The sequence below is a fragment of the Candoia aspera genome, chromosome 4 (genome assembly GCF_035149785.1).
Source record: "Candoia aspera isolate rCanAsp1 chromosome 4, rCanAsp1.hap2, whole genome shotgun sequence".
NCBI lineage: Eukaryota > Metazoa > Chordata > Lepidosauria > Squamata > Boidae > Candoia > Candoia aspera.
In genome coordinates, this window is record NC_086156.1 from 72,985,885 (window position 1) to 73,012,815 (window position 26,931).

General features: G+C 44.9%; 1 protein-coding gene across 1 annotated transcript; it reads left to right on the forward strand.

Moving 5' to 3' along the window:
• Window positions 1-5,501: 5,501 nt before the first annotated feature.
• On the forward strand, window positions 5,502-25,736 carry GRN (granulin precursor). Its single transcript, XM_063300537.1, is given in 16 exon segments — window positions 5,502-5,656; window positions 9,275-9,431; window positions 9,727-9,873; window positions 11,133-11,217; window positions 11,863-11,984; window positions 13,737-13,875; window positions 14,105-14,211; window positions 15,535-15,664; window positions 17,265-17,362; window positions 17,680-17,946; window positions 18,686-18,737; window positions 18,740-18,918; window positions 19,901-20,125; window positions 21,081-21,308; window positions 23,725-23,967; window positions 24,632-25,736. Coding segments are annotated over 15 exon segments (2,322 nt in total). The 5' UTR covers window positions 5,502-5,656; window positions 9,275-9,278; the 3' UTR covers window positions 24,779-25,736.
• Window positions 25,737-26,931: the final 1,195 nt, after the last annotated feature.

The following is a 26,931-nucleotide window of genomic DNA, read 5'->3' on the forward strand; positions in this document are numbered from 1 at the left end:
GGAAGGTATTGTTGAAGACCATCTTTGGAGGACATAAACTCCATTGTTAGTACAATTCATTGTAATACTCCTGCCAAAACGTCCTTTTAAAATTATAAGCAGGGGTAAGAACATGTCATTTTAGTATAATAGCAAAAATAAACAATTTTATTCTATAAAAAAGAATCGTAATTTTACTCGTGTATTTCTGTCCTACTACTCTCGCAGGAAGCCAGTCCTGCCAACAATTTATACCTTATTAACGAGCTACCGTTGCCTTCCCATAACAAGGTGGGACCCGTGGCTCTTTGTCAGCCAAGACAGATCTCCCCTCCCCACCCTTTTTACTGGCAATGGCTGTCTCCGCGCTATTCCACCAGGGACAATCCATAGACTCCATTGGCTCGTTTAAGTTAAGAGTCCGTTTCCGGCTTCTATCCGGCTTTTCCCCCTCCCACCAGCTTCCCGACAGGAAGTAAAGCTTCCGGTCAAGCGAAATACTGCAGCTGTGGTAGACTCGTCTCCCCACCAATGCACAACCAAAGATGAGAGCAGCAAAGGCCTTGCGTGATACCTCTTCATTTCTGAACATTTAAAAGTGCAGCGTTTTCACATAAGGTCGTTATGACGCAATGAATCTGCTTCTGCGTTGAGTTAGGCTGGCGGGGGGAAATTAAATTATCTGGGGTGCAACCTCCTGGGGGCTGGAGGTGGCTAAAACTGAAGGACCCCCCCCCCCGCCACCATAGTTGTCGATTACACAGCTATCGCGAGACTGTCAGAGACAGGCTATCGACAGGGGACCGATTTGTGACAGCTCTGCAAGCGCCTGTTACCAGTAATGAAGGCGAGATAAATGGTTTGTACATTGTAATCTGCACTGGCAAAACTATTTTCGCCTTTAAAAACTACACCCCAAAAGTCCTGAAGACTTTCAGTTCCTCCCACAGCAGCTATATTTAATCACAGAATGGGCATGGGGGCAACCAGTCACAGCTAGTAAATTCTTACATTTTCTACTGATTTTTCTATTTGGTTCTCATTTCCACACAGTTGGAAATTGCTTCCAATGAAACTTCAAAATCACTGGGATTTTGTGATTTGTGTTTTCTGTCTCTGTTCAGGAAACGGACCTCTCTCTACCCAGCAGATTAAACAAACTGGAAAGCAGAGGGAGAGGAAGCAAAGCATTGTTTTATCTGTTCAGATGTTTTTTTCCACCTTCTATCATTCATTGCAGATTCTATTTTGTACAGTCATGAAGAAGCATTCAAGTAACCAAAAAAAAAAATTCCCCAGAACACAAACAATAATTTTGCCTTGATGAACCACAAATGATCTAGAAACTGCTTTTTTGTGTGTTGCAAAGTAAGCAACTGTCATTGATTCCCTGCTCATCTACAAATGCAAAACTCCCTAGAATAAAAAGTTGATACCAAATTGTTTGTTGTAATATCAAGTGTAGGGTTAAAAGGTAGAGAGTAAATGGAAATCAAGATCAAAGCTTGCTACTATTGGTTTGAATGTTAATAGTGCTGATTTTAATACTTTATTGTTGTTAAATAAAAATATTTTAACATATCTATCGAAAGCATCCCTCAACATAAGATGCATGAACTGAAAAGTAAAAGCAGTACATATATTAAATGAAAATAAATAAAAGGCCTGGAAACTTCTATCATAGAGAAAACAACCTGGAAAATTTGACAAAGATATTCTAAAGTCTTTTCCTTGCCCATTTGTTTAAAAAGTTGACAAAAAGTACATACTAGTAATTCAGTGCTCTGAATTGGATATTGATGCATCTTTCCAATGGTGTATGACTTTTTAATTTTTTTTCCTACATCTTGTTTATTCATGCAGTCGCTTCCGACTCTTCGTGACTTCATGGACCAGCCCACGCCAGAGCTTCCTGTCGGTCCTCAGCAACCCCAGCTCCCCCAGGGACGAGTCCGTCACCTCTAGAATATCATCCATCCATCTTACCCTTGGTCGGCCCCTCTTCCTTTTGCCCTCCACTCTCCCTAGCATCAGCATCTTCTCCAGGGTGTCCTGTCTTCTCATTATGTGGCCAAAGTATTTCAGTTTTGCCTTTAATATCATTCCCTCAAGTGAGCAGTCTGGCTTTCTTTCCTGGAGGATGGACTGGTTTGATCTTCTTGCAGTCCAAGGCACTCTCAGAATTTTCCTCCAACACCACAGTTCAAAAGCATCTATCTTCCTTCTCTCAGCCTTCCTTACGGTCCAGCTCTCGCAGCCATATGTTACTATGGGGAACACCATTGCTTTAACTATGCGGACCTTTGTTGTCAGTGTGATGTCTCTGCTCTTAACTATTTTATCGAGATTTGCCATTCCTCTTCTCCCAAGGATTAAGCGTCTTCGGATTTCCTGACTGCAGTCAGCATCTCCTTAATCTTCACACCTAGGAATACAAAGTCTTTCACTGCTTCTACATTTTCTCCCTCTATTTGCCAGTTATCAATCAAGCTGGTTGCCATAATCTTGGTTTTTTTGAGGTTTAGCTGCAAGCCAGCTTTTGCACTTTCTTCTTTCACCTTCATCATAAGGCTCCTCAGTTCCTCTTCGCTTTCAGCCATCAAAGTGGCATCATCTGCATATCTGAGATTGTTAATGTTTCTTCCAGTGATTTTAACTCCAGCCTTGGATTCCTCAAGCCCAGCACGTCGCATGATGTGTTCTGCATACAAGTTGAATAGGTAGGGTGAGAGTATACAACCCTGCCGTACTCCTTTCCCAATCTTAACCCAGTCCGTTGTTCCATGGTCTGTTCTTACTGTTGCTACTTGGTCATTATAGAGGTTCTTCAGGAGGCAGACAAGATGACTTGGTATCCCCATACCACTAAGAACGTGCCACAATTTGTTATGGTCCACACAGTCAAAGGCTTTAGAATAGTCAATAAAACAGAAATAGATGTTTTTCTGAAACTCCCTGGCTTTTTCCATTATCCAGAGGATATTGGCAATTTGGTCCCGAGTTCCTCTGCCTTTTCTAAACCCAGCTTGTACATCTGGCAATTCTCGCTCCATGAATTGCTGAAGTCTACCTTGCAGGATCTTGAGCATTACCATACTGGCATGTGAAATGAGTGCCACTGTTCGATAGTTTGAACATTCTTTAGTGTTTCCCTTTTTTGGTATGGGGATATAAATTGATTTTTTCCAGTCTGATGGCCATTCTTGTGTTTTCCAAATTTGCTGGCATATAGCATGCATTACCTTGACAGCATCACCTTGCAAGATTTTGAACAGTTCAGCTGGGATGCCGTCGTCTCCTGCTGCCTTATTAGCAATGCTTTTTAAGGCCCATTCAACCTCACTCTTCAGGATGTCTGGCTCTAGCTCACTGACCACACCGTCAAAGCTATCCCTGATATTGTTATCCTTCCTATACAGGTCTTCTGTATATTCTTGCCACCGTTTCTTGATCTCTTCTTCTTCTGTTAGGTCCTTGCCATCTTTGTTTTTGATCATACCCATTTTGGCCTGGAATTTACCTCTGATATTTCTAATTTTCTGGAAGAGGTCTCTTGTCCTTCCTATTCTATTGTCTTCTTCCACTTCCACGCATTGCTTGTTTAAAAATAATTCCTTATCTCTTCTGGCTAACCTCTGGAATTTTGCATTTAATTGGGCATATCTCCCCCTATCACTGTTGCCTTTTGCTTTCCTTCTTTCTTGGGCTACTTCTAGTGTCTCAGCAGACAGCCATTTTGCCTTCTTGGTTTTCTCTTTCTTTGGGATGTATTTTGTTGCCACCTCCTGAACAATGTTGCAAACTTCTGTCCAGAGTTCTTCCGGGACCCTACCTACTAAGTCCAGTCCCTTAAATCGATTCTTCACCTCCACTGCATATTCCTTAGGAATATTAGTGAGCTCATATCTAGCTGATCTGTGGGTCTTCCCTAATCTCTTTAGTCTGATCCTAAATTGTGCAATAAGAAGTTCGTGATCAGAACTACAGTCAGCTCCAGGTCTTGTTTTTACCGACTGTATAGATGTCCGCCACCTTTGGCTGCAAAGGATGTAGTCAATCTGATTTCGGTGTTGTCCATCTGGTGAAGTCCATGTATAAAGCCGTCTCTTAGGTTGTTGGAAGAGAGTGTTTGTTATGCAGAGTGAGTTGTCTTGGCACTGAACGCAGCTACTATGTGCTATATTCCAGGTTGCTCTAGCGACTAAAGGGGATTCAAATGGGCAATGCCTAGTATTATCAACCAAAAGGCACTGTCTAGCTGTTGTGTCTTTCCCTATAAGTTAATGAAGCAGGCTTATTGCAGGATAAAACCCCAGATAAATATTCCACTAGTTTTGAATACTGGAAATAAAATTGAAATTGCATGTTCATGCACCCTCTAGTGGTTCATAATTGCATGGTTACATATTAACTTAAAACCATGATTTCAGATGTTCTCAGTGGCTCCTACTTGATACAGAGAATACCCTATGTCAGCTGCTGGCCATTGTCTGACACTTGCACACAACTGCAATCTGGAAGTGGTGTGTTAAAACAACCAAAACCTGATTGTTCTGCAATCAATGGAAACCCCCAAATCAGCAAGAGGTAAGTGGAGACAATCCTGCAGCACTGAGGAATTCTGGAAGTTGAAGTCCACACATCTTCAAGTTGCTGAGGTAGAGAAACACTGGGATAGAGACCTGTTTGGGCAACAGCAGGTTTAAATGACCTAGGTATCTTAGTTGACCATAAGTTGAACATCACGGAGCAGAATGATGCTGGTGCTACTTCATATTCGTTTAATTAATTAAAAGATTTGTATGGCCCCTTCTGGGGTAGGCAATAGTCTCCTTTGCTAGGACATTACGGAAGCGGTCATAACACATCTGAAGAGACGTTTAAAAGATGGAGCACGCTTGACCACGTTCGCGCCAGCTACTGTAGGGCTGGAACTATTGGGTCGAAATAGCAGGGAAGTACTCCCACATTCCCTGTGAACCCAAGCGACAGCCCAGTGCCACAGTCCTTTCCTCCCCTACAGTACTTTCTTTGCTATTTTGCCTAAAGTGCCCGAAAGGCTGAACGCCCTGCCATGACTTCGAATGGGCCCAAGCAAGGCATCGCCCTCACATGCCTGGACAGGGAGAGGGCTGCAACCGGAGGCTTCAGGTACTGTACCCTCTTCTTGGTTACCACTTCCGGGCTGCACCTGGCAGCCGCTCGATCAATATAACCAGTTCCGGGGCTGAGTCAACCCCCGCGTAAGTCCCTCCTCCCACCTTGTCACGTGCGCCCGAAATCTTATTTGAACCTCGACAGGTTTTGGATCTTGGTCAATACGTTCTCATGCTATCCTTTGCATTCTACATTTGGGTGGGGAGGTGGGACTAGGTAGCAAATTCACCAATCCAAAACAAAGGGCTGCGATGTCTCGCCTTCGCCTCCACGCCCTCCTGAAGGAAAAGGGGCCGATCACAATGGAGTAGGAAGGGCGAGCGGCTGAAACCTACTCAAAGGGGCGTGGCCTGGCTCGAGGCTTTGCTTGCTTGCAAGGAAGCGCCTGCAGAGCTTTCCTATTCCGATTTCGGAAGCGCGGGTGTCAAAGGTGAGTTTTCTGGCGCAGCGCTTTGGCGAAGCGCGAAGACTCCCATCGACGTTCGCGGTGGTGGGCTGCTCCGTTAGCCTGTGTTCGGAGGTCGGTGCTTCGGGGTGCATGATGTCGGGGGTAAACAGCCAAAGTTGGGGGATCACTTATAGTTCTTGCTGCCTGGCTCTGTGGGAGGCAAAATGGGAGGCTGACGGGTTTCTGCCTCTCCATTCTCGCGTTCTTTCGGCGTCGCCTTTCTCTGCCCCCGTCTCTCCCCCAGAGTTGATGGGAGGATTGGGGCCAGGAATAATCCTTCGTCATCTCCTTGCGGGATCTCCTTAGAGTCAGAATTTGGCTCTAACAGATCTCGATCCAGTCGCCTCCTGCAAATACCTGAGGCCAGAGTTGAGGGCCTTCCCCTAAGCTGTGGACTACCCTTGAGCTTTGAAGATCACAAGGCAGCCGAAAATGCTGTTAAACAATTCTTACGAGGAGTTAGGTCTGTGGGGTGGACTGCCAGGCCCGAGTCTTCTGTCCAAAGGGATTAGCCGCCTAGTGCTTTTAAGAGATGCAGCCTGTTCTGCTTTTCCTGCTGAGCCTCGGATGGGAGTAATTTGTAGGGTTTGGATGGGTCTGCTGTGTGAGATGCACATATGTGTACAACTGGGCAGATTCACATTTAGATTAGCCTATCATCATCATCATTTGGAAATGTTGTGGTTCTTTAATATACAGCTCTACCTGCAAGTTGCTCTATGAAATATCTAACTAAATATCTCACAGGTACTTCTCCCAATGATATTTGCTGGCCCTTGACGAGCGGACAGCCTGCCTTCTCCCTGACTTTGGTGTTCACCAAAATTTGGTGGGAGGTGGAGGGTCAGGAGAGAGAGAGAGAGAAAGAAAGCTGTGTGGAGCATGGACTTCAGAAGCAATCAGCAAGAGGGCAAATCAGCACCCCTCATGGGTCCTGGATTAATAAACGCTGTTCCTAGTTTTCCAAATGAATTTCTGCCTTGCTTTTCTTATTTACAGTCACTTGATGCCTGCTGGGAATTGTAGCCTCTGTCTGACTAGGGGAAGGAGCAACTGCTCCAGTTGTCCCAGAGCACAAATGTATCTCCCCTTTTCTCATTGAAGCTGGCTTGCAGGGGTGAGCATCACTTGCTCACAGTGCTGCAGGTAGGCAGACCCATGTTTCAGACCAGATGGCTGCTGGGAGAGACTGGGTTTGGAAAAGGCTCCTGTCATGCTTTTGTTTTTCAGGATGGAGTTGCCAAGCCCATAACTGAGGAAGGGAAACTCAGTGCTCAAGTGCATCAGTTTTTCAATGAATCTGACATTCCTCTCTTTCCTTTTCCCAACCTTGCTCTAATCTTGTGCAACATGCTATTGAATAACTTCCCTTCTTGCAGTGACTGTTTTTCAGTGCAGGATCCCAGTGCTTCTATTTGTAGCCACAAGCTGTATATAAACAATTGTGGGTTGCATGGGAATCTCTGGTTCACAAGCTGGTACAGTTCCCCATTTGACAAACTCAGCTTCTTCTCCGGGCCTTCTTAGCACCCTGAGAGGGGAAAGGGCTTATCTCTGAAAAACTGTAGCTCTGAGATTGGGGCAGTGAAAAAAGGAAGTTTTCTTATTGTTGGGACAGAGGGAATGGTTCCTCCTCAGTTGATCTTTGTGGGTTAGCTGAGGAGGAAGGGCTGTGAATTTTGTGTGCATATGTGATTGCGATTGAAGAATGTGTGCAGTATTGTTTGAGAAACTGTGTAAGCATCTGTATGGGAGTGGGGAGTACATGCCTTTAGCATTCTTCAGCCCCCTACTTGGGGTCAGTTTATTTTTTGGCCAAGAGTGATTCTCCATTGAAGTGCTAATGTTCACAGTCTCTAGTGTTGTGAACGTAGGATTTGGGATAGTTACATGCACATGTATTTTAACTAAAGTACTTACTGTACTTGGAATTCATTTACGACTATCAGATGGTATGAGAGAATAAGGGAATGGAAAGAAGGAACTGGTAACCAGTTTCACCACTGTCATGAATAAATGTTTCTGAATTGTCAGCACATACGTGCACAGGCATCCTCTTTGTTTCAGTTCCCTTTGTCACTCTGAGGACAATATTCTGTGGCTGGATTATTCTTACTACTCCATGGGGCAGCTCTTGAAGACTTTTAATTTCAGAGTGAGCCAGATACATAGTTTTTTTATACAACACATACACTGTAATATATTATGAAGCATGCAGTAAATATATGTCAGTAGTGCAACTCGGCTTACTTAATTCACAATAAGGACAAGTCGGGTTGGCTTGGATCATTTTTTCCATATCAGTGTTTGTAATGAGGTCTGGTATGTATGTGAACCTGCAGATCTTTTTTCACAAACAGCTAAATAGCTAAAATTTCTGTAGCAGAGATTTAGTTGGCCTTCTGCACCAACTGAAAATGCTTAGATCTATAACTTGTAAAGCAAAGTAATTTATAGCTCTAATAGTAATGATTTTAATATTTTGTCCCGTATCATAATCAATAACTTTTATTAGCAATTGATCAGTAGACTAGCTTCAGTTAAATCAGAGGGAGAAACTTAACTTTGTGGTCTTGGGATGCAGCCCACACCGGAATGGAAAAAGTCAAAAGTGGGGTGCTGCACAGGTGTTAAGCCTAGGCAGCTAGTATGTCAGTTTGCATGTTAGGCTTCCTAAAATAAACATTATCTGTTCATTTAAAATTCTGGGCATAAATGGAACCATGGAGAATTGTAATTTTTTACTTTCAGCATAAACTATAAGACGTTCTGGGTGTAATAACAATTTCAGAGTATAAATTACTTGGGCTTGTGTGCTCTTCCAATCAGCAGGATCCTGGATTGGATATGTAAGGCTTTGTAGGGAAAGTCAGTGGTGGGATTATGATGCTGGGATTAGGATGTCCCAGTCTTCTCCAGTCTCATATCTTCCCCATGTGTTCGACTACAACTCCCCCCACCTGCCCTGGAAGGGGATGGTTAGAATCATGGTCTCTCACATAAGGGGAACGAAGAATTGGAGATGGGTGTGGTTTCTTTGGGCAGAGTGTTGAGTCAGCTATAGACCTTCGTAATGTATTTATCCATTTCTAGGCATATCTTTACGGTTGTTTATATGAGTCATTGAGAGATAGAGAGTGAGCACACATAGGTATGTATGTATGTGTATACACACACACACACACACACATACTAGAGTTGTGCTGTGCTCTGGATTAAGTTCCAAAAAATACTTTGGAGCATTTGGGTGCACAAGAGTAGCACTTTTTTAGAATGGATCCAAAGTGTTGCATAGTACTAACAGGCAGGCCCGATACACAACTTATATAAATTACATTAAATGATCAAATTGATTGCTGTTTCCTTCTAAACACTTCCTTACTTGTCTGACACGTGAATGTTCCTAAGTACAGTAACATTTTCTCTCTGTTATCAGGTTTTCCTAGGCTTTATACTCAAAGCTCTTCCACATGATCCTCTCCTGCTTTTAATGACTGTCACATGAGATTCCTTTAGCTGATCTTCCTTGCTGAGTCACTAAATAAACTGTAAGTCAGAATTCTGCACAGGTCAGGAGCAGCTCCCGATTTGTGATGAGGGGCTCAGTGAGTTTCTCCCTTTGGGGCTGAGCATTTCACGGCAGTGCAGTGTTCTGATGCACCTCACCTTTTGCATTATTCTCCTGTCTAGGTTCATGGCTAGGATGTGGATACAATTCATAGTCTGCCTGGTATGGAGCAGGACAGCCTCTTCTTTGCGGTGCCCCAATGGGCAAACATGTGAAGGATCTTCAACATGTTGCAAGGTCCCTGGAGGAGATGAGTATATCTGTTGCAACCAGCCTCAGGTAGGAGCAGTTGTTATGTTACTCTTCTGCTGAGGATGGGGCAGAAATTTGTTCCCTAAAAAGGCAGAAGCATTTCCACTAGCAAAGCTAGCGTTGATTGAATGAATAAAACAATGTAGGAAAAAATGACTGAATAGTGCTTTTTAGTAGCCAGCTTTGTTACAGGGCATCCAGCTTCTTTAGAGTTGTTGCCACTTCCGGAAAGAATATATTAGGCCTTGAAGTTTGCATCACGTATTGTGGGGTGGGGAACAATGTTGCCTGTCAGGGTTTTGCCTCATCATTTTATTTACAGTTCACAGGAGCATCCCTGCGCATGTTGCCCCCAGAGAGCAGGAATGAGGTCTCTGGTGTTGTGTGTCCCGATGCCAACACATGTCCAGCAAAACACTCCTGTCAGCTCAGCCTGAATGCCACCTTTGCCTGCTGTCCCTGGGAGGAGGTGAGCTTTGGAACCAAAAGGGAGATGAGGGCTGGCAAGGATCAGAACACCCTTCACATTTGGGGATGCTTAGCAGAGCAAGTTTAACTGATTTGCCCCATACCGCCTAACTTGTTCTTGCCGACATGTCAACCCTACTTTGTTTTGTGCTGAACTGAAATGTAACAGGTAAAATAAGCAGCTTTTACCACTCCAGGGGCCTCCAGATATAGTGGATTACAGTTACTATCCTTTACAGTCAATGTGTCCAGTGATCCAGCTAGCTGGGAAGGTTGGATTTGGAGTCCCTAACGTCTGCAGCATTGTTAGATTGGAGAAGCTAGGATAAATATTCTAATACAAAGCTGAGGATCCTGGGCTCCTTAGATATTGTTGGATCACTGCTCCTATATATCCTAATTATTGGTCATGCTGGGGAGGGCAGGCAGTAACAAAACAGCATCATTTTCTAGCAGACCATAGATTTCCCATCTCTTTCCCATTTGGATTTGATTCCTAAGTGGAGGTTAAGAAGAAATGAAAAACTATAACGTTGAAATGTTTTTGAGTTGTGCAGACATACCACCAAAATATGATCTCTGTGCTATAAGTTTCATCTTTTCAAGTCTATTGGTGGTACTGCTGTCCAAGACATCACAACAGTGTTTTCCTAGTTAGGGTCTTATTCTAGTGAAATAATCTTATATGTGACTTCCCAGAATTCCCATGGCTCGTGGCCATATTAGTTGGAAATTTTGGGAATTATAGTTCCAATGCATTTGGAAGGTGCCAGGTTTGGAGTGGCTCTTAAAGAAATGTGTTGCCTAAGAAAACCAAGGGGAAGAGAAAGAAGGCTGTGGTTCTAGAACCTGGAGGCATGTTGCTTGCAATCCTAGCAAAAAGCTATGGAGTAAATACTACTGAAGACAGAGGAAAAAAACCTTCTGAGCACATGTACAGTGGCTACAGTTAATCTAACTCCCCTACCCTTACTAGGGCAAGCCAAAACAGCACACACATCCATTGTATCTCTCCAACTAGTTCATAGGCAGGCTTGGTAACTGGCATGTCTTTTTGAGAAGTCAAACTTCAGAGGTTGTGGTACTCCATTTGCTAGCTTCCACTGAGATGCAGAGTTTCTTCTTAGGGGCTGAATCTAAAAAATTGAGTCTGCACGGATGGATGTGTGGTGGCATTTATTGTTAATTCTATTTTCTCCTCCACCTACTGTTCTGAATGCTTTGGGTATTAGGAATGCTCTCTTTTATTCTCACCTCCAGGCCACCTCTTGTGCTGATGGCCACCATTGCTGCCCCCTTGGCACCCACTGCAGCGCTGATGGAAGAGTCTGCGTAGAAAATGAAGGTATTTGGGGACAAGGTGGGGCAAGTTGGAGTCGCAGGGAACAGTAACAATACTTCAACAAGGAAAATAATCTCTCCCAGTAACTTCAAGAAGGAGCTCAATTCAGTGCCTTTCTAGAGGGATATATTTGCCTCATCTGTGTAAGCAAATAAGATAGGCTAAAACTTTTGCCTTTTTGAGCAAAAGGGTTCAGCATAAGCCATCTTAGCGCTTGGGACTGAGGTGCACAACCTGAGACACCTGAGCCGTATTGCATCCTCCCAGAGCCTTAGGGATGGTACTTTCCAGAGTTTTTATCAGTTGTAATAATAAATGTGACCAAAGAAGGAATGATTAAATACACGTTTGCAGAGTAATCCTATTAATTAAATTTAATTTTAATTAAATGTAAATTAACTTGAGTGACATTTAAGGCCTAGTTTCACCCAGTACATTTGGCTCTCCATGTGTCATACTGCCAGGAGCTTTATTTTAAGCTGCTTTTGGTTTGAAAAGAGAATCTGGTGTTTTCTTGTCAGAGGAACTTAGTGATGTAGACAAATCAAGTGCCCATTTTTATGCAGGAGAGAGAAACTGAGACTTTAAATTTCCAGGCCTTCAAACTTGAGATGTCACTTCCATTTTTTTTCTTATTTTGCTCTCCAGGTTTAACCTCTGCTGCCATAGTCACTGCTGTCCAGTGCCCAGATAGTGAATGGGAATGCCCAAATGACTCCACTTGTTGTTTGATGGCTGATGGATCCTGGGGATGTTGCCCAATGCCAGAGGTACGGGAACTCAGAGTACGGGCAAGTGAAGGTTAAGGTGCTTTTCATGCGACAGAGGTAAAGAATGGCTCTTCAGTTTTTAAAAAAGTGAAGAGGTGACTGAGGTGACTCTCCTGTCCATCGGTCCAGGGATTCCAGACTGCTGACCTTAGGAGTCAATAATTGCTTGTGGAGCAAGCAGCTTCAAAAGACTTACATCTAAGGGCACCTCTTGATCACCCAGGACCACATTTAGTAGAACCTTTTGTGAAGGCTAAACCCAGGTGGAACATTCAGTTTCATTTTGGTCTTTTGGCCTACAAACCTACAGATAATTGGTGACCAAATTCCAGTAACATGATTTTTCGTGCTTTCCAGGATTGGGGATGGGGGTTATTAGGTTGAGAATGGTAGGTGAGCCTCTCAAAGGAATCCCAATCCCGTTTTTACCCTTCTTCCTTCAAGCATGCACCCTGAAACAACACATTCCAGTCACCCCCTGCCGTTGATTTATTGGATGGCCTCCTGCACCCCACCCCCCCCAAGATCCATGATCCCTCAGAACTTGTCCACCTTTGTACTGCATCATAAAACATTGTCTTCTGAAGACTTCACAATTCTGCACTGACTTTCCTAAAATGTAAAAGAAAGTACAGGTAGTCCTCACTTAACAACCACATTTGGGACTGGAGTTTCGGTTGCTAAGCAAAGCAAATCCAACCGAATTTTACAATCTTTTTTTGATGATTGTTAAGCAGATCACACGGTTTCCCATTGATTTTGCTTGCCGGAAGGCGGCCGGGGAGATTGAAAATGACAGTCACGTGACTACGGGACTCTGCGATGGTTGTAAATGCAAACCAGTTGCCAAGCACCCAAATTGCAATCATGTGACCATGGGGACGCTGTGATGGTTGTAAGTGTGAGGACCAGCTGGAAGTCTGAACTGTCACTAAATGAATGGTCATTAAGCTAGGACTACCTGTAACTGGCCAACATTTGGATTCTTCAGTTTGCTCAACGTTACCAATATTTTAAAAGATTCTTCAGTTGCACAGTTCATTTGGGGCTTTGCTAGGCCGAGGAAGTGCTGAATCACATTCTTGCATCACATTTTCTGCTCACCAGGAGTTCTGCGCAGCTTGCCTGAGTCCCACCAAAGGAAATCTTTAGCAGTTCTTGCATGTGGCTTTACAGCTGCAGAGACTAGAGATCTTCGTATATGTGTTTTTTTAAAAATACTGTATGAAGTTAGATTTCTACCTCTCTCCCCGTTATGTTACCAGGTAGTGTTATAATAAATCTAAGCTAAACAGAGCCAATCTGTAAAAACAATACGAAGAATCAAATGAAGGCTTGTAATAGTATCTGGGTTTTTCAGGAAAGTGACTTTGTACCTAGCCTGCTGTGCTACATGTTTTATCCTGCTGCTTAGAAAATTCCAGATTTTTTTTAAAAAATAACTTTTTGTTTAATGAATCTGTGTTGGCCTACAGGCTCATGTTTGCTTAAAATAAAGCATGCACAAACTTCAAAGAAGTAATCACAAAGCAAGTGACAATGTGAAATCACTGAACTGAAAACAAACTCTTCCCGTTGGTACTGCAGTTCCACATGCAGTAAACGTTGGGGGGGTTGTTAATGTTTCAGTGTGGCATTTTCATTAATAAAATGCTTAAATAGCAGGCTGGTAACAAAGCTGTTCATTGAGCATTATGGGAGAAGAGTAATGGTGGGGAATGATGGCACACCAATCCCCTTCTTCTTCCCTAGGCATCCTGCTGTGCAGACAAGATTCACTGCTGTCCCCATGGCACAACTTGTGATCTGGTCCAGACCCGGTGCCTTGAACGTTCTGGGGAACAGCCTCTTTCAAAGAAATTTCCAGCAAAGAAACGAACCCTGGTGTTAAGTACGGAGTAGAGAAATACAGCTGGGCTTATTGGAGCTGTGCTGTTGTACATGACGGGAGGGGAGTTTAATCCACTGTAGTTGCCTGGTTGGGTAGGCGGGGTGATGCTGTCTCTTCAGCACCCTCTGCTGGCCAAAGGTGTCAGTGAGCAATCCATTCCACTGCCCGTCCCTTTCACAGAGGCTTTTTATCTCAGCTCTTGAGAGGGTAATCTTTGCTCACCTTGCAGATCTGACTCAGGAAAACATCTGTCCCGGTAATCACTCTACCTGTCCAGATGCTGCCACTTGCTGCCTGCTCCCAACTGGCCAATATGGTTGTTGCCTTTTACAAAATGTAAGTACGGCGTAGGATTACACAACTACTGACCTGGCAGTCCAGTCTCAGAAGGAGCTTCCTATGTGTCTATTGATATTTGCAGTGGTGGGGGTGTGGTGGGGGTTAAAAAAAAGGCAAGATTACAGATGTGGTATTACAGTGCAACCCCAAACCCTTTTGTATGTGCTTACAGAAGGGGCAGGGCTTGCATCGCAACACCACATCTGCCATCCTGTCTTTGTTGACACACAGCCGTACCAGGTGGACGCTGCTATATGTGTCACTAGGACAGATTTTGCTGAAAGGGCAAATGGCACAGAGTGCCTGCACTGTTTAATCAGGGCACCTGTCCCTGCTCCTGGTGGTCTGGTGGGAGTGAACGATGTTAGGGAATTCCATGTCTCAGCTTCTTTGGAAGTCCTTGGCCCCATCTGCACCCTACTGTGCCACTGGACTTTCTTTGAGAAAACTGGAATGGCCTCAGCTACTAGGAAATTTTGCTTGATGCCAATTACCTTCAGATGGTGATCTCAACACTTTGTCCCAAGAGTTTCCTTGGTACTGAAGGTTGGGAAGGTAGGAAAGAGGCCAGAGGGCCTTTTAAGGGTGGCCCTTTGGCCAAGGAATATTCGGTAGCATGACATCATTAAAGGTTTTCTGCCTTGTTTTTTCTCCCACACCTTTTGCTGGTATTTTTAATGAATTACTGTACTCTGCCATGAATAATGTGTTTTCATGGGTGTTAGGTTGAGTTGTGATGGTCCGTTAAAATTGCTTTTAGTTCTGGCGATCTGGCTTTCTCTTCTGGTTCTGCCTTCTTTGCATGTTTACTTTGACTGTGATTGCATTTTATGTTTGCTATATTTTGATTGCCAACCACAAAAGTAAATAATTTGAAACATTGTTTTCAGGCATCAGGACCCAAACAATTAGAATTAGGGGGTGTTTTAGATGGCCAACACTTTCCAACATTTTTGTAGCCTTCTCCACCCCACCCCTTGCTCTTATACGAGAATGCTTAATCTCATACCATTCTGAAATTATTTATTTTTTTATTTAACTGCATCTTTTTTTATTTAACTGCATTAAATTCCATCTGGAAGGTAATAAGGTTGTTTTGGTGTCTTCAGGTCTGAGATGCAGACTCCAAATAAACTTATGCCTCATCAGGAGACCTAAGTTATTAGCCTGCTAATTAAATAAGCCACGCTGTCCTTAACCAAAGAATGGGTCACTCTGGCTCAAGCTTTTTCTCCCATCGGCTGAGCTTGGTAGGTGCAGGCAGTTGCTTACTGGATCTGCTGTCTGTACACTCAGCTTTTCCTTTCCTTTTCTTACTAGGCTGTGTGCTGCAGCGACCACCTTCACTGTTGCCCTCAGGGCACTCAGTGTGACCTGAAGCATTCCATATGCACCATGACCCCCCAGTGGTCATGGCCCATCACCCACCTCTCTGTAGGCCTCCAGACAGGTGAGATGACTAAGTGCGGTGACAGTTCACTGGCTGAAAGGAAGTGCCTCGTGTAAAACAAGGATGCCAGGAGAAGCTTCGCATGGATAGAGAGGACTGACAATGCAGAGCTAACTCTTAAAAGAAGATTGTATGCTGGACTCTTGGAAAGAAATGGCATGAGCTCTGTTGAGCAAGGGAGAAGAAGGGCAGTCCAAGGCCCTGAGGAGAAACCTGAGGGGGGGAAAGAAGTTGAGCCAAAAAACATCCAGATTGCTACGAAGGCAAATCTATTGTCCTGAGAAGTGATTACCGCTGTTCAGCATTTTACAAATAATCCCTGTTAGTTTAGGACATCAGTGTGTTATAATTTGTTTCCTTACTGTTAATTGGTTTAGGATTTGTTTCTTCTTTTGCTTGAAAGAAAACTATTTCCCAGATGTTTTAGATTCTGGATTAGTTGCTATTCCAGATGGTGGCTGATTGGGTAGTGTGTGGGGACTTGTGCCAATTCAGTGCCCAAAGCAGCTGCTTCCTTGCCCTGCCCTCATAGCCCATTTGGGACTCCCCGTAATGTTCTAGTCAGCCACTGAGGGAAACGAGATGTTGAACTAGATGGCTGGTAGATCCAGTCCAGGAAGATTCTTCTTATGGCTATGGCAAGATGCTTTCTCCACAGGTGCAGAAGACTGTAGAATGTGGCATGAGGGGCAGAATCTATCTTTCTGAGAAAGCATGTATACTTCCTTCCAAAGGAAATTAAGAGCTTTAAAGATTGCAAAAGTTTGCTCTTCTGAGCAGTATCTGTAGAAATACTGGAAACCAGAAGCATTGTTCACCAAGCCTTAGTGTGGTAGAGACTGGGACACCTATGACTTGCACAATTTCTGGTTTCTGTTCAACACTCACCAGCAGGAGAATAATGTATGTGTTAGCAGTAAAAAAATCAAATTAAGCACATTAGAGGCACTTTATAGTACTTTGCTTCAGACTCTGTAGAAATCAACATTCACTGAGAAACTGTCACTGCTAACGAACATATTTTAATGTTTGCTTATTGCCAAATTTGGATACATTTTACATGCATAAGTCTGATAGTGAGTGTGCTTGTACATATGTGAGGGTGGCTGTTCCTAATACTAGTAGTTTAGGGCTTCACCTCATATTCTCCTTTCCCAAGCTGAGCACTTGGGGTAGTTCCCTCCATAAGTGCAAGAGCAGTTTTCTTTTCCAGGCACAACCCTTAACTGATGGTAACTTTCCTTCTCCTTCCCACATGCATAAGCTCTAGATTTTGTACAGCTGAGGCTGTGGAGAGATAGTGCCTTTAGCATTGAGAGGGAGAGAGAGGGGTTTTTTTTTTACATCAACTTTCATGGTGTGATGGCCCTCAGAGGAGTTAGGTAGTAAATCCCAAAATTTCAGGAGTTGTTGGGCAGAATTCACAGAACCCACAGCCAGCATCTTGGTTGACAGTTCTGGAAGTAATAATGTAACCAATCTGGAAGGTACCAAATTGGGGAAAGCTGGTCTATCTGTCAGTTGCTTAAGAGAGGGGGCTGGGGGTTGAGAAGGCTTCGTGTTCTTCTTTGAACATAATAACTTACTTCTCATCCTACAGCTCGCGATATACAATGTGATGCAAAGTTCACATGCCCAGATTGGAATACTTGCTGCAAGACCACCTCAGATTCCTGGGGGTGCTGCCCATTGGTTGAGGTAAGAGAAAATATATTTGCCAGAAAACATGGTTAGCTGGCCTGGAAGCTTGGGGGGGGGGCATTCTTGGGGTGGTGGTAGGGAGAGATTCCTGGTGGTCTTAGAGGAACTAAGCACATACTCTGCAGATAGGCAACATCAGCTTCCATCCTGGCATTTGCTATTTGAAAGGATCTTTCAGCTGAGACTCTGAAAAGCATGTGCCAGTTGGAATTGGCACTACTGGCCAGACAGATGTGCAATAAAGGAACAGCCTCCTACCTCCTCTTTGGGCATAGAGCTCCATGATGGTCTGACTGTCTTTTGTTCCGTCCCAGGCTGTGTGCTGCTCAGACCATATCAACTGTTGTCCAAAGGGTTACCAGTGCAACCTGGCAGAGGGCACCTGTCTGAAAGATGGTCAGAGCATCCCTTTGGTGCCGAAAATAGACACAAACTCCACAGCAGCCTCAAAACTAGACACAAGCTCCACAGCAGCCTCCACAGGCACAGCGGTGCAGTGTGATCCCTACACAGCTTGCCCAGATGGCCAGACTTCTTGTCGCCTTGTAACGGGTGCTTGGGGGTGCTGCCCATTGACACAGGTGAGAGGAGACCTAAGCTTATTTAACCCTTCTGTGGGGAGGAGAGGGAATATCAAATTGCTTGGTTTCCTGCCAGGTGCTTCCTGGCATTTGCTCAGTCCGAGAAATAGATGCAGGAAAGGAAGGGGTGGGGCAGCAGAGTTAGTTGACTCTAGTACTGGCCAGATAGAGTTTTACAGTTGCTTACCTGAAATGCCCAGGTTTATTAAAAAGACAGGCAACCTTTTCATAACTGGGAGCCACACTTTTTAAAACATGGCGTTTAGGCCACCAAAGGCTCTTGAGGACGTGAAGTTACGTCACCAGTGGGCATATTTCAGTCCTTTCTTTGATGCGTTGTGAGATCTGGAGGCTGAAGCTGGGAGCAATCAAAGAGCAAATGCACCTATTTTAGCTGTTATTTTTTAAAATCCTAAACGCCGGCAATTTGATATGCATCCTGGAGGCTTTGGGGGGGCAGAATTGGCAGGTTGCACACGGGCTGCAGGCTCTTAATAGGGATGGCTCTGGAAGAAAAAAAAATGTCTTTACTTGTGCTTTTCCATACTCTTTGGCTTCCTGCAACTGGGGACAAAAAATGGGGGTGTCATCAGTTTGGGCCTCCAATCAGAAGTGGTCTTAAGATGCAGTTGAGGGCCTTTGGTTTTCCTCTTTAATCCAGGGCAGGCATTCCTTCCTCTGGTCCAGAAGGCCACTGATGGCTTTCAGCCCTTGATCCGACCTCCCTCTCTCCTGCCAGACCATTTGCTGTCAGGACCACACCCACTGCTGCCCCAGTGGCTATATCTGTCATTCACATCAGGCAGTTGCCTAAAGGGCGGGGATCGTGTCCCTTGGGTGGAAAAGACAGCAGCAGTTGTTGGCAGCCTCCTTTCAAGCAGGGGTGTAAAGTGCAATGACCGACTTAGCTGTGCAGATGGGCAAACGTGCTGCCTGTGTCTGGGAGTCTGGGCATGCTGCCCCCTATTTCAGGTAAGTTGAGTGTTTCAAGGCAGGGCACACGTGAGGCACTAACAGTTGGTTTTACTTCATGGACAGGTGGTTGATTTAATCAGCCATCCATGGAGTCTCAGAGGAAGAATATATTTGCATGCCTGCTTCGGGGGAATTTGGGACGGCCTGGCGTCATGCCGTTACGCTGGGCTGGAAGTCACGGATGATGCCAATACTCTGGAAGATCTGCCATGATTAGCTAAAATGAAAGCCTGCCATTGGTAAATTAGTCAACTAGCTCAGCCTTCCCCAACCTGATACCCTCCGTGTGTTTTGCAATGTAATTCCCACCCCTCAAGTCGCTGGAGCATCCTGATGTAATGGGGTTTTGATAGTTAGTCTCAGGAGCCCAAGTCACTCTCCTGTGCAATCTCACTGTCAGTAGCTGGTAATGGATCTCATGTTCCAAATACAGTACAAGAAAGAACTTTTACCGTGAGAAACACCCATGGCCAGTATTGTAGATGTTGTGGGGCACAATTGAGGAAGGGATACATAGGTGAATATTTTGCCCATGTAGAAAGGCTGGTACAGGTAGTCCTTGCTTAACAAACACAGTTACTGGCAACTCTGATGCTAAGTGATGCAGTTTCTAAGCAAAACGTGACCGTGACGGACTTAAGAAGTCACTTCCCATTTGATCGTTAAAGCTTGGGTCATTAAGCAAGACATGTTACTGTGACTTGCTATTTTACTGCTGGCTTCTCCATTGACTCTGGTTGTCAGAAGCCAGTTGTGAAGCATGCAAATGGTGATCGTGTGACTGCAGGACACTGTGACAATCATAAATGCGAGGACTGGTCATAAAGTTAGTTTTTCAGCACTGTCATAACTTCAAACAGTCACTAAACAGGGCAGTTGTTAAGCAAGGTCTACCTGTAGTGTTACTCTTCCACAGAACAATTTCAATAACAGTTGGTGTTGGGACTTTTGGTTCAGCATAGCTGTTTCTTTCCCATAGGCAGTTTGTTGCCAAGACCAAGCACACTGTTGTCCTCAGGGTTATACCTGTAACATAACGCACAGCTCCTGCATCAGAAGTGGGGACCCTTCCCAGGGGCTCTCAGTGACTCCCATTCTGGCAAGGCAAGAGACGGTGAAGTGTGACAACTTCAGCAGCTGCAAAGATGAGGAGACCTGCTGCAAACTGCCCTCTGGTGATTGGGGCTGTTGCCCTTTCCCAAAAGTAAGTAGACTTGGGAAAGCTTGGTGAGAGGAAGGCTTGAGGTAAAGTCATAATCAGACACAAGACTAGAGCCTTGTAATGGTCGATTTAAAAATATCAATATGGGGGATTGATGCTGGTACTGTATATGCTGACAGAGGTCAATCTTTCCAGCCTTTGGGGTCACACGCATTTGTAGGTTCTCCCAGTGATCTTTAGCAAGGTTGCTGGGAGGCAGGAAGGTATAACAAAATATCACCATTTCTCCCATCAGCCATGCTGCCTTCAGCAGCAACTTCCTGTCCCTTCAAATCAGTCTGTTTTCTGTGGATCATCTGGGCAGTACAAAAAGTGAACAAGGCTCCCAAGCAGTTTTGCAGATGCAAAAAACTTGGCCAAGAAATAAAAGGTTCCCATCCATGGAATCTTTGTCTGTGAAGGGCTGTGCTGTGCTGGCTGGGAATGATGGGATTTGTAGGCCATCACATACAGAAGCCACTAGGTTGGGGAAAGCTTTTGCTTGAAGAGGCAACTGGATGAAAATCAGGATAGCCATTGCAAATCTATTACTAGATTTATCTCAGCTTCTAAAAACAAGACGAAAGTGAAGTAAGCTATCCACTGATGCATTCGTTGCTGCTCTTCCTTTCGTATATTTCATACCCTGTCCCTATTCCTTTGCAGATGTTTAGCTGCTCTGTCCTGGCAGTTTGAGATGGCAGGAAAACGTTTTGTAAAGAGCACATTGAATCATTTCAATCTTTGTTGAAAGTGGCACCTGAAAACAAGCCAACTCACTAGATTAGGACTGACTGATTGACACCTTGCTGGCTATTTCTTTGAAGGAAGCTTTAGCTTTCTTTAAAAAGAAAGGCAGTGTTATACAACAAGCTCATGTAAGCAATTTTCATGGCACCGTTTGACCTTTGAATTCTGCTTGCACTGGCTTTTTTTCAACTTTCTGTGTTCCCTGCAGGCAGTCTGCTGCTCAGACCACTTGCATTGCTGTCCCAATGGCTACATTTTCGATCCAGCCAGAGGCAGCTGTGAAGAATCAAAGCACTCTCTGCCTTGGGCACCCAAACTGCTTGCCAAGATATTGCAAAAGGATGGCATTCTCTGCAATGGCAGTGCCAGCTGTGAGGAGGGGCAGACCTGCTGCCAGAGTCTGTCTGGTGCTTGGAGCTGTTGCCAGCTGCCCAGTGTGAGTGCAAGCATAATTTCCCACTTCCTTCATGTTCAGGTGCCACCTGATACAGTATGTAGAAACAATACCATGCCTGCTACTGCGAAAGATTACAAATACCATGGGATCGCAGCACCGCTTTTAATCAGGACAAACTGGGTGTTGTTGTTATCTCACCTTTTTTAATACAGGTAGTCCTTAAGTTATGACGGTAATTGGGACTGGAATTTCTGTTCCTAAGTGATGCAGTCATAAAGCACAGTGTCATATGATTGCATCACTTAGCGATGGCAGTCCCAGCACTCCCTGTTTCCATTGTTAACTGAATTCCACTGATCGTTAGCCAAGGACCCACCCCAATCCAAGCCTTTCTGGGCTTGGTCCCTCCCAGCCCCAAGCCTGGGTTCTTCCAAGGTAAAGGACTGCCTCCCCTTCAACTCCCCTCAACTGCCTATTCCTCCCCACCCCATCTCTGCCGTTTGGGCTGCCTTGCACCCTGCTTGGTGGGGTGGCAAGCAGCCCCAGGTTCGCACGGCTGTGGGACTGCTTGCCATGCTGCAGTTCAGGGGCTTCTTGGTGCACTGTGGCTCTGGGGCTGCAAGAAGCCCCTGAGCCACAGTGCGAAGCCGCAGTTGCCCCTGGAAGCCTCAGCCACCCCAGCCCAGTCCCAGCCACAGTCACGCTTGCCACCCTGCACTCTGAGCCCAGTGCCGCTCTGCGCTCCACTGCCCCATCTGACCTTTGCCATCTTCATGCTTCTGCTGCTGATAGCTGCTTCACGAAGGGCCATACTGGGCGCGCCTTAGCAGCAGGAGGAAGAAGACAGCAAACGTCAGCTGGGGCCGGCAAAGCTGGTAGGGGTGGCAGAACCAGTGAGCCCAGGGCAGCAAGGCCAAGAGGACCAGGAAGTGCAGGGTGGCCAAAGGGGCATAGATGGGGAAGATAGGCAGGTGAGGGAAGTTGAAGCGCCCCTGCAGTCGTAACTGCAGGTGGGCTGCCAAGCACCCGAATTTTTATCATGTGACCATGGTACTGCAACAGTCATTAATTTCGGGGACTGGTTGTAAGTCCCTTCGTTCAGCACTGCCATAACTTTGAATGGTCGCTGAACAAATGGTCATTAAATGAGGACTACCTGTATATTACAAGGCAGTAAACATACCTAATATTCCTGTCTCCTATTTTCCCCATAACAACAACCCTGTAAGGTGGGTCAGGCTGAGAGAGAGCGACTGGCCTGGAGTCACCCAGCCGGCTTTCATGCCTAAGGTGGGACTGGAACTCAGAGTCTCCGGTTTCTAGGCCAGCATCTAAACCACACCATTATATTGCAATGCTTAAACCAGGCACTCGAAAATAGGGCAGGAGCAGCCATCGGGGTGAAATGCTGAAAATGGTGCAGGAACGGCAGCAGTGGCAAAGGGCCAGGAGAAGCAGAGTCTTGACAAGGAAGGGAGCAAAGGGTTGTTTACATAGCTGAAATTGGGCTGCTTGCAGAGCACAGTCACACATACTGCCTAGGGTGGGCCCATGGACAAGGACATCCGGGGGGATGGTGTCTAAAAAAGCCAAGATGGCAGCCACAGGTAAAAAAGGGGTGGCACTCCAGTCATGTATTCATGGCCACCATATTGGCTTTTTTGATCCCACCTCCCTCCCTCCACAGACAGATCATCTTCACAGGTACAATAGAAACACTGTGCTGGAAAAAGCTAGCTTGCCTCTACTACGATTTCTTTTTCTAGGCACAGGGAGGTACGAGGCGTTGAAGTTTCAGTCCTCTGCTAGGTTTTTGAGATTGTTACAGGCTTGAGAGCTTATGAAAAGAAATGCCAATATTTGCAGTGGGCTGCCTTGTGCACCTAATAAAAGCTTCTATACTTGCTTCTCTGCCAGGTTGGCCCTTCATTTAACCCCCTGCAGTCCTAAAGGCACCTTTCCACATTCCCCTCATAGTTGTGACTTGGGTCTGGAAGGCGAGCTAAGACTTTCCTCGTCAGCCAAACAACCAGGACTGTCTCTGGAGATGCGCAGAGGGTCTCCTCGAGAGAAGCGCCATCCATCAGCCCCAAGAGCTTTCAGCTGCTTTCTTTTTCTTTCTCCCATCCCATGTCCTAATTCAGACATTTTAAGCTTAACACAGAAAGGGGAGAGATAAGGGATAAAGGGGGTGTTTCTGCCTTTTGGACAAAGGTTTATTTTAAGCACAGTGGAGGCATAACAAAAATAGTTTTATTTAGGACCTTTAAAACATTCCACCATTGGACTTGGTGTGTTGCGTTGTCCCTGCTGGGGTAAGAAGGCATATTTTTATATCAAAATCTTTCTTGTGTGTGTGTGTGTTAATATTAATCTGGATACCCTTTCTCCTGTTGAATCCTGTGACTGGGGCAGGGCCAGAACCAAGCTGTGCCTCTTCTCTCACTTTCTGCAGGCAGTTTGCTGTGAGGATCACCAACACTGTTGCCCCTCTGGCTATACCTGCAACGTGGCAGCCCAGACTTGTGAGAAACAGCACAGGCTCGGCCCCGTTGCTGCCGCAGGGGGCCAGCTGACTTCCTCACAAGCTGCTGTCTCTAGACAAGATGTCTTGTGTGGCGAACAGCACTACTGTCGCGAGGGCCAGACCTGCTGCAAGGCCAAGCGGGGTGGCTGGGCCTGCTGCCCTTACCAAAAGGTTAGTGCCTGGGCTTATAGATTCAGTGGTGGTGAGTAGTTCAAAGGAGGCCATGGGTGGGTGGGCAGGCCACGTCTCTCCAAATAAGTAAAGCAATGTACAGTATGTTGTTCCTCTGTACTGTAAGAAGAACCAGTATTTTACAAGAATGTTGTCTTTGTCACTGTACAAAAAGCAAAGGCAGCCTTGCTGGGAATAAAGAAGACCATCAAATTCCACCATACATTTTCTGTGCAAGTTTTGGAGTTCTTCAGAACTCTGTCACAGGCGTGTTGATAAAACCAATAAGGCAGGGGGAGGTAGGTATAATTATATCACTACATTCAAATTCAAGGGATACAAGCGTTTTTTTCAAAATGCACACATTTTTGAGTTTGGCCAAGGCAGGGTAGAATACTGAAAAAGAAACTGCAATTCTTCAGAAACTGAAGAACCTACCATTGCTGTGGATTTGGGTGTAATGTAAGCCCCTGCATTAAACACAAATGGTTTCATAAACTCAGAATCTAAAGCTCTTTCTGGCTTTAGTTACCTAAATATATTTTCTAGGTCATCCTTCCTCAACCTTCAGATTTACTGAGAATCATGTAAAGATTCTGAGCAATGTACTTGGTTCTTCGCTAAAGGATTGCTGTCCTTCATTCTTTCCTTTTCCACTTCACAGGGATCCTGCTGTCATGACAGGCGCCATTGCTGTCCATCAGGCTTCTATTGTTCCTTTTTTGGATTTCGGTGCTACAGAAGGAAGCCTCTCCGTTGGGACATCAGTACCTTCTCCCCACATTCTGTTGGAGCACATGTTTTGCTTTGAAGTGTCTTTTGGGGTAGATTTGCCTGATACCTTGGGTTAGAGTGGGCTGTTTTGGGGAGAGTGGTGTAAGAAGGTGAACTAGGGCCACTTTTGCCCCAGATTGCTATTCAGATCCTAAAGGATGCCTACTGCCCTACACTTGTCACCACTGTGGGCCAAACAGGCCATCTTCTCCACTTATAACAAGTCAACCCTTGTATTCCTACATCTCATTTTTCCTTCTTTCCATCCATGGTTCACTGCCCTGTCCAAAGTCAACAGGGCTGCAACCTGGAATCCGGAAACGTTGCCATCTTGAGCGTCTGCTCTGAAGATTTCATGGGTACAATGAGTGTCTTTGCCTCTGTTATTCCTTAATCTTGAAAGGGAGGGGAGTTTCATGCACTTTCCAAAAAATAAAAAAAAACATTGGATTGGCAGATGATTTTGCCACATTGCCCCTTTTGACCCTGTCCCACCTGACCCCACCCCACCCTGTCCTCTTCCCACTTGGGCCTGTGCGTTGCTCTTTATTTTCTGGATGGCATCACCTACTGTCCAAAGAGCAAAAGTCTCTCCTTTTACTCATAGCATAGTGTTTGAAAGTTCAGAGGTGTTAATTGTCCAAATGAACCATTGCAGATGTCTTGAATCACTTCTGCTTAAAGGAGGACTGCCAAGCCACCCTTCGTTGAGGTATTATGGTGATTTCCCCCATCTTCTTAAGATCCTACTCTTTATTTATACACAGCCTCCCTTTTTCAGAAAGGCCTAGCACTGCTGCAAGTTGATGCAAGCTTGTTTCTAGGACAAATACTGGTTTTGTTTCAGCTGATACCTGGATTCTGGCACCTTAGCAATTGGGGGGAAGATGGCTTCAACTTACAAGGGACAGGTGCTTTTTCTGTTAGCAAACTTTGATGCTATGGTTGCATAGGAAAATGTGGAAAAATCCAATAAAATTTGATCAAGGTAATGTAACAGTTTTCATTTTTAACAATTTCTACTTCTTAACAAATGTTAACCTAGAAGAAAGTTAGGGTTTTCACATGATTTGTGACTCATGGGAATTAGGTTAATGGGAATAAATTGTTAAGTATTTCAGCTTTTTTTCACTTGGCTTTTGGGGGTGGGGGGGAGAATTCAACCTTTCTTTTACAAAGTATCTTTAGTGATCTGATAGTTTGGTCCTTCCTCACAGGGGCAGCAAAACCTCCTACATAACTGAAACTTGAAAGCAGCCCTCTTGCCCTTGAGGATGGTTGGGGTTCTGCACAAATCAGAAAGGGCAACCTTTTGTCCAGATCCTGCCACAGTGTTACATAACAGCACCCTGCATATTAAGTGACAAAGCAGGGCACTTTACCTGAACCTGCAAGACAGAAGTATTTTGAATCATAAACAATAATAGCAAGGTTCCATTATATGTATGTCCATCGACATCTTGTGCCCTCTAGATGTGTTGGGCTGGTGGTTATGGGACTTGTAGTCTAACATATCTGGAGGTGGCCAGTTTGGGGAAGGTTGAGACAGTGTGAAGGATAAAGACTTGAGTATTGCATCATGTGGTTCCATAACTCTGGCTGATACTTTTTTTTTTGCCTAATATTTAATATAACCTTCATTTATCTTGTCCTAATTATTCTGCTTTGGCTGTTGCTGTCAGCATGAAGGAGCCAGAGAGTGAGAACCAGCAGGTATATGGCTGGGATATCTTCCCCTTACACAAATACTGACCTCTTCCTGAGCATTGGTACTTTCTTCCTTCTCCCCTGCTGCCTGCTCTCATCCTCTTCACAAGTTGTCTTATTATTCAGCAAGAGCTGGGCAGCTCTTTCATAGTCCTTGCAAGATCATTTCTCAGCATCATATCAGAGATCAGAATGCCTCCTCTCACCTGCAACAGCCACCACTACCAAGAAACAGGTACAGGTAGTCCTCACTTAACAACCATTCATTTAGTGATGGTTCGGTCTTACAACGGTGCTGAGAAAACCGACTTACAACCAGTACTCACATGGCTGTTGCAGTGTCCCCACAGTCACGTGATCACAACTTGGACGCTTGGCAACCAGTTCACATTTATGACCGTCACAGTGTCCCTTGGTCATGTGATCACCATTTTTTAGTTTCCCAGCCAGCTTCTGGCAAGCAAAATCAATGGGGAATCCCAT